The 8,492-nt window shown below is 44.1% G+C and overlaps 1 protein-coding gene across 1 annotated transcript in view; it reads left to right on the forward strand.

The window, feature by feature from the left end:
- Nucleotides 1-8,492, forward strand: part of Tgm4 (transglutaminase 4) — a 32,560-nt gene that overhangs the window by 19,368 nt on the left and 4,700 nt on the right. The window contains exon 10 of the mRNA XM_031345752.1: nucleotides 3,549-3,800. Coding sequence (XP_031201612.1) covers nucleotides 3,549-3,800 — 252 coding nt within the window. The remainder of the gene's footprint in view (nucleotides 1-3,548; nucleotides 3,801-8,492) is intronic.

Consider the following 8,492-nt stretch of genomic DNA (forward strand, 5'->3'; position numbering starts at 1 on the left):
AGTATTCCACCTTACTGTTTAACCTATTATCTTGTCCTAAAAGAGTCCGCAAAGAGCTTGAAGAATTTCTGCTTAGATGACGTGTGGCCTGAGTCTACCTGAAAAATCTGTGGCATTGTTATAGAGTTAATATGCCTTACCAGTGAGAAACCACTCTGCACATATAAAAGATTAACAAAGGAAAGAAGTTCTTTAAGAATGTGTGACAGTTTCTGGGTGGTGGTGGCACACGTCTTTAATCACAGCACTCTGGAGGTAGAGGCAGGCAGATCCTTGTGAGTTTGAGGCCAGCCTGGTCTACAGAATTCTAGGAGAGCCAGGACTACATGGAGAAACTCTGAATCAAAGAACAAAACAACAAAAACAAACAAACAAACGAAAGTGTCTGTGACAGCATCCACTAATGCACAAGAGGGAATCAGTTTCAAACAGAAAATTTGTACAGCTTGTGTAGGCCTTCAGCTTATACATTATAATACTCTGTCATCCTTAAATCTCTTTCCAGTCCCTGTCCCTGGTTACACTTCGAACAACTGAAACTGAGACAGGAGACTTCAAGTCTGGCTACTTGGGCCGATGGGTGATTTACATAGCAAAGATACTGCCAGGATTATTTCTTTTGTACACCAGTGTTGTTCTTTTTGAATAGTTGTTATCCAAGTTTATTTTGCCCACCTGCTAGAATTATGATCTTCCTGATAAGAGTGCAGGAGACTCAAGGGCAGGCCTAGATTTCATGATGGTTGTGGGGCTGGAGAGATGGCTCAGTGGTTAGGAGTACTGACTGCTCTTCTGAAGGTCCTGAGTTCAAATCCCAGCAACCACATGGTGGCTCACAACCATCCATAATGAGATCTGATGCCCTCTTCTGGTGCATCTGAAGACAGCTACAGTGTCCTTACATATAATAAATAAATAAATCTTTAAAAAAAAATGATGGTTGTGACCCACCCTGCCTTGCCCCCACAGCTGCCATATTTAAGGCTTATTGCTCTTTTATATGAGGACTGGCCTCATGGTCAGTTCTAAGTTAGGCTTGTTTCCTTTGGATATCAGAAATGAACCTAATCTGAGGTCAATGTTACTGAACAAACATTAGCAGAAACTTTCTCGGTAAGCCTAAACTCCAATTTTGGTACAGAGTTTTGGTTCCTACAGCTTCTAAAAAGCCTTGCATCCTATCAGAGGCAGCATGCCTACAGCTAAATTCTACTTTGTGCAACTTAATATTTCTTAAGCAACTTTACTAGTAAATCCTTCACAGCATCAATTTTCTTTCTTTCTTTTTTATTTTTAGAATTATTTGTATTTGTATATAAGTACACTGTAGCTGTCTTCAGACACACCAGAAGAGGACATCAGATCTCATTACAGATGGGTTGTGAGCTACCATGTGGTTGCTGGGACTTGAACTCAGGACCTTTGGAAGAGTAGTCAGTGCTCTTAACTGCTGAGCCCTCTCTCCAGCCCAGTATCAACTTTCTTATGTCAAGTTTCTCCTACATCAGAATCAAGTCACCTTCTTTAGTTCATATTACTTCATTAGTTCATATTATTTATTCAAGATTTTTCACAGAATCAATGAAAGTGAGGCCATGATTTTGAGAGAGGGCAAGGAGGGGAATATAGGAGAGTTTGGGGAAGAAAGGAGAAGGGAGAAATATAATTATATTATAATCTCAAAATAATTTTTAAAAGATTTTTTTTGGAGGTAGTCTTGCTGTATAACTCAGACTGGCCTGGAGCTCCCATTTGTCAGCTCTGGACCCTCAGTACTGGGATTACAGGTTTGTCCCACCAGGCTCAACCAACTTAGTTTGAATATTTAAAAACAAGTTACCTCATTGTAGTGGCATTGTCTATAACCCCGTCACTCAAGAGGAGAAAAAGGATCAGGAGTTCAAAGCCATTCTCAGCTAAGTAGTGAGTTTGTCTCAAAAGCAAAACAAAATGAAACAAAATAATCTACAAAAATAAACACCAATGGGCTGGTGAGATGGCTCAGTGGGTAAGAGCACCAACTACTCTTCTGAAGGTCCTGAATTCAAATCCCAGCAACCACATGGTGGCTCACAACCACCCATAATGAGATCTGACGCCCTTTTCTGGTACGTCTGAAGACAGCTACAGTGCACTTATTCTTAATAATAAATCTTAAAAAAAAAAAAAACACAAACAAATTGCCCAGTGAATGGGAAGGGTTGAGATGAGATCAAGTATTCAATCGTTTTGTGAACCTACATTTCATAAAAGAACGTCTCTAATCAGGCTGCCTAAGGTTCCCTATAACACAGCTCCTCCACTCTTGCATCCCTATGGCACCTTGGCCTGGGCAGGACACAGGCATCCTTACAGTGGCCTCTGTCAGCCTTTCGAGGAGCAAAATCATCATCTGGACCATCCGCTCCCAGCCAATGGCAGGGAACCTTGTAGACTGAGGAGAGGTACCCAGATGCAGGACGCACAGGTCCCCAAAGATATCCAAATTACAACTTAAAATATTTTGGTGTCTGTATTCTTCCAAGCAGTATGTCCCAAAGGCTCCCCAAGATAAAATCCCAGTATCACAAGTTCCCATTGGAGTCAGCCAGGAATCTCCAGAGATCTGCTGCTCCTCATCTCCCCACCAGGAGGCGAGCTCGCCACACCTTTTGCTGACAGATGCTCAGCAATAGGGCTCACAGTCTTTTTGGGGGGGTCTCAGTAATATTTGCCAAGGTGGAGACAGTAGCCTTGGCAACGGGGCTACACACAGCCTAGGGTTACTATCTACCTGAGAGGTAGAAACCCTATGCCCAGGTGGAAAGGGCTTTAGAAGTCCACCACCAACTCACTTTGTAGCTAAGATGACAGCAGAGAGTGGGAAGCCCTCTGCCACGTTAGAAGCACTAAGTTTAGATTAGAAGCCCTGTTCTGCATCTTATCCTCCATTACACTGAATCACAAGGCTGGCTGCTGTTAAGAGGTCAGATTCTATTGAAGGTTAAATAAGACAAAGAGCATGGCAAGGTTAGAGTACAAGGATATGCAAAATCAAACCCATCTGTACAATGGAGAGCTGAAGGACTAATGCTTACTAAGTTGTTAATGGCAGCCAAGAAAACCTCTCTATTCCTATGTCAGAACTTTAGAAGGCAGCACTACTGGTTTAGATCAATAGCAATGGCTGGTGATGGCTCCTAGATAACGACAGTGCTAAGTACCACTGTGTACTACTTTGTCTGATGCTCATTTGATGCTTGATGACCAATGAGGTCAATACTGCCTTTAGCCCCAGTATCCAGGAAGCAGAGGTACAGGCCATACAGGAAGTAGGCAGTGTGCCGGATGAATGGCTCCCAACCTCTGGGCCTGAGATTTCCTGGACATTTCAGTTCTAAGCTGGGATGTGTTCTTAAGAGTCACAAAGCAGTTCAGGCTGCCTGGGAAGTGTCTGTTGCCTCCCGGCTTGGGTAGGATTTCTTACTGTTACTGTCATGAATTTCGGGGTTGGGAGGCAGGGTGGGCAAGGAGACCCTGGCAACCATCCTCTCTTACTTCCCCCTCAGGAGGCTTCCGCACTGGGCCTTCACCACTGACTGCTATCCGCCAGGGATTGGTCCAAATCAAGTATGACACCACGTTTGTGTTCACGGAGGTCAACGGTGACAAGTTAATCTGGTTGGTGAGGCAGAACCAGGAAAGGGAGAAGAATGTCCTCATCGCTGTGGAGACTGCTAGCATCGGCAAGAACATCAGCACCAAGATGGTGGGCGAGAACAGACGTGAAGATATTACCTTGCAATACAAGTTCCCAGAAGGTAGCTGTGCCTTTACAGGCCAGTTCCAAGACCAGGACATTATCCTCAACCAGGACAGTCCTTGGTGGATGATGGCAGAAATCTAGGGCATCGTCGGCCAGAGGTCCCTGTCACAACAACCCAACCGCATGGTCTTTAGCAAGAATATGACAGTATCTTTAGGCAGTATGAGATGATGGTGACCATGTCCTGTGGGATGAGGGTGATATTGTGTCCTGTATGATGATTCAGTGTGTCCTCTCCAGGGCAAGGTGAGGTAGCCAGATGTTGTAGGACACACCCAGAGGTTAGGGCAAGAACATTGTGGTAAGTTTGAAGCCAGCCTTTTCTACACTATGAAAGCAAAACCTGATCGCAGGTTGCCTGGGCAATCAACACACACACCAGGCTGCAAACACACAGCTCCTTCAGCCCCTGTGGCCTTGCAGAGTTCTGCAATGCTCTAGACACTATAGGCAGCAGACACAGAACTTAAAGGTGTTCTTACTGGATTAGCGCCACCCAGCTTAGAAGTGGCTGAATTAGGAGGTTTTGTTTGTGTGTTTGTGTGTGTATGTGTGTGTTTGAGACAAATCTCACTAAGTTCTGGCTAGCCTGAAACCTACTATATAAACCAAGCTGGCCTGGACTTAACAGAGAGCTGCCTGCCTCTGCCTCCTGGGTGCTTGGATCAATGGTGTACGTCACCATGCCTGGCCTAGGGTTTTTTTGTTTTTTGTTTTTGTTTTTTGTTTTTAATTTTCTTTTAAGGTACTAAAGCAGCGTTTTATGGATGCTAGGCAAGCACTTTGCCAGCACCCGAGGGAAGGGGAAAGAGGGCTTCGTGTGCTGCCCTTGTTTTTTTCCTTGTACTTTCCCTTCCTGCCCTGATGACTAAGTACTTTCAATTAACCTATGTAAAAGTTAGGTCTGCTTCTCCCTCGTAGCCCCATGCTCCCAGAAATATGACTCAGACTCAAAATATATTTACCATATACTGGCCATATAGCTAGACTCTTCTCTGACTAGCTCATAACTTAAAATAACACATTTATTCTAATCTACATCTTGCCACGTGGCTGATTGCCTGTGTTCAGGTACCACATGTGTCTATCTTGTCTGTCACACCTTCTCAAACAAATCTCCTACCTGATGCTATCCCAGAAGCCTTTCTGCTTCCCAGATGTCCCACCTCCTCTTTCCTGCCTAAGTTGTAGGCAATCACAGTTATTATGGACAAGTGCCACATCCATACAAACATAAGATATTCTCTCTACAAACCTAACCTCAAATTTTCCAATGGTTTCTTGTACAGTCTCTAAGCTTTTACTGACTTTAAAACTATTGCAAGTCTCTTTATTGACAGTATTGCTTGGTGAGCTACTGTTTCTGTCCTTTCAGTTCTTTGAATATATTTACAATGGTTTTTACACTTATTTAATTTTATGTATGTGCATGTGTGTAGGTGAGCACATCACAGTGTACATATGGAGGTCTGAGGACAATTTGTGGGAGTCAGCCCTTCCCTTCCACCATATGGGTCCTGGGGATTTAACTCAGGTCACTGAATTTGTAGTAAGTGCCTTGACCGGCTGAGTCCCTATTATTCTAGTTAAGATAGATAAAGTTTTTCTCTAGAAAGTTCCAAATCAGGCTTCCACGGGGGCTGATTTTCCTTGAAAGCTGTAAGCTTGCTGGATACACTGTGGCAGTCTGGAGATCAGACCCTGTTTGCTGTCTCTGCTGTGCGCTTGTGCATAAATTCCTTGCAGCACCTCTGTGCAGCCTGTGTTCACCATTCATAACTTTTGAATTCTTCTCCCATATGCCTCCTGGTCAGCAGGGGACTGTCTGGGATAATAAGTAAACTTGCCTTAGCCCAGGAGCTGTGTCCAGGAGGAGAACAATTGGCGCTCTATCTACTTCAGCCTTATTTGTACAGAGCCTCAAGTTGACAGCTCCCAACTTGCTTTGTCTTTGCTCTTCCCTGGCTTTCTCTTCAGGGTTTTAAAATTGTTTTTTGAATACACAAGGAAAGATGCTGTTTGTTGTAAGCTGAGTCTGGTCAAGTAAAGGTGAGTTCTGTGAATGGCCACTTCCAGGGAGCTGTCATTGAAGTCAAAGGACAATAAAGCCCTTGTGGCAAGGTTGAGTCTGCTGCAAACACACACACCACCAGATGGGGAGGCTTCTGACGTCACTGTCATTTGTCCTCCCTGTTGTCAGGGTGACTGAGGGTCTGGAAGGAGGGGAAAGAATGGGACTACCTCACGCCTTCTGAGTTCCTCCTGCCTCTCTTCCTGGTTTTTGAGATAAGGTTTCACTTTGTAGATGGCTTGAAACTCACTATGTAGTCCAGGTTGGCTTGGAAGTCACGGTCATTCTCATGACTCAGGTTTCCCAGCTAATCTCCATGCCTGGCTCAGTGGGCTATTGTGATTAAATGATCCTTCGGTTGATTTCAATAGTTCTGGGAAGGCTGAAAAGGAAATCACTCTTTCTAGTATTCCCACAGCTTTTAGGGAGGAACAACGGTGTTCTGGTTTTTCTTGTGTGTGTTTTTTTGTTTTTTGATTTTTTTTTTCTGCTGTCGTTTCCACTTATCACAAGTTCCCAGCATGGGGCTTTGGGTGCTTCACAGTGTGACACATTAGCTCCTGGACACCCCCATACTGCTAGTCAATGGGTGTCTTAGTTTTGTTTCTATGGATGTGATAGAGACTATGATGAAAAGTAATTTGGAAAGGAAAGGGTTTATTTAGCTTACTTATCCTGCCTGGGTCACAGTCCACGGAAGGATATGAAGGCAGGAACTCCAGGCAGGAACTGAAGCAGGAGCCATGTAGGAACATTGCTGACTGGCTTGTTCCTCATGTCTTGCTCAACCTGCATTCTCTTTTTTTTTTTTTTAAAGATTTTTTTTATTTATTATTTTATGTGTATGAGTACACTGTAGCTGTACAGATGGCCGTGAGCTATCATGTGTGTGGCTGCTGGGAATTGAACTCAGGACCTCTGCCACCCCGATCGCTCTGGCCCTGCTTGCTCCAGCCTCAACCTGCTTTCTTATACAATCCAGGCCCACCTGCAGATCCACAGTGGAATAAGCCTCCCCATTAAGAAAATTCCTCACAGATTTGCCTCTGGGCCAATCAAATATAGACATTCTCTCAGTTGAATTTTTCTCTTTCTAGATGAGCCTGCTATGTGTTTACACATATACAGAGAAACCCTGTCTTGAAACACCAAAAGAAAAAAAAAATCAGTTTCTTTAAGACATCCAAACACTCTTAGCTGTGGGCTCCTGTAAGTTAAAAAATAAGTTACATATTTCTTATTCCTGGGAAGACCCAGGGCATAGTTATAATCAGATCAAAACAAAGCCAAAATCCAACAGTATAAAAAGTTCACTTTTCAAATCTGAGGACTACCTGTGGTCCTTTAGACTCCTGAGCACCTAAACAGCTCTATGTTTTGGTCCTGCTGTCTGCAGCACACAGAACTGGTCTCTCTCTCTCTCTCTCTCTCTCTCTCTCTCTCTCTCTCTCTCTCTCTCTCTCTCTCTCTCTCCTTTTTCTTTTGTTATTTTTCAAGACAGGGTTTCTCTGTATAGCCCTGGCTGTCCTGGAACTCACTCTGCACACCAGGCTGGCCTCGAACTCAGAAATCCATCTGCCTCTGCCTCCCAAGCGCTGGGATTAAAGGTGTGCGCCACCATTGCCCGTCTCTCTCTCTCTCTTTTTTGAGACAGGGTTTCTCTGTGTAGCCCTGGCTACCCTGGAACTCACTCTGTAGACCAGGCTGGCCTTGAACTCAGAAGTCCACGTGTCTCTGCCTCCCAAGTGCTGGGATTAAAGGTGTGCACCATCACTGCCCGGCTAGAACTGGTCTCTTAAGCCCAAACTGAGTCCATGTTACACCTGTTGCTGTCCTTGGTTGTTATCCCATTTTCTTGCATTTCAAATATGCTGGGGTCTATGTGGCTGCTCCCAGTGCCATGGTTCAGCTGAGCTCCATGGATCCTTCATGCCTTCAAAACCAGTACCACCTGGGAAACTCTTAGACTAGCAAGTTCAGCTGCTTCATGAGATGCAACCTTTGCCCTCTCTAGACCACAGATTCTGTGTGCTGAAAATGTGGAAATACTCCCAGAACATTTTACCTCTGCAATGCCTGTCTCTTAATTACAGCTGATTTCTCATCTCTACATGACCAGCAATTGATTATCTCATAGAGGTTTCACTTTGGTGGTACTAGTTTACTGATAATCAGCTGTTATTTTTTTTTTTGAGACAGGGTCTCATTGTGTAGCTCTGGTTGGGCTAGAACTTCTTATGTAGACCAAACTGGTTTCAAACTCACCAAGATCTGCCTGCCTCTTCTTGAGAAATGCACAGCTGATTCTTCAGTTCCAGCTGATCAGATACCAGAGGGTCTTAATTCAAATGTATCATACAGATAGCTCTGAAAGACTCTTTAGGGTACTCTCAAGATTCCCTTGAAGCTTCCTGAGCCAGGGCAGTGATGGCACACATCTTTAATCCCAGCACTGGAGAGGCAGAGGAAGTGGATCTCTGTTTAAGGCCAGCCTGGTCTACAGAGTGAGTTCAAATAGCCAGGGTTATACAGAGAAACCTTGCCTCAAAAATAAATAAAACAAAACAAACCAAAATTCCTTTAAAACATCATTGTCTGCATTGTTCTCTTTTTTTT

This window comes from Mastomys coucha, unplaced genomic scaffold (genome assembly GCF_008632895.1).
Source record: "Mastomys coucha isolate ucsf_1 unplaced genomic scaffold, UCSF_Mcou_1 pScaffold23, whole genome shotgun sequence".
Taxonomy (NCBI): domain Eukaryota; kingdom Metazoa; phylum Chordata; class Mammalia; order Rodentia; family Muridae; genus Mastomys; species Mastomys coucha.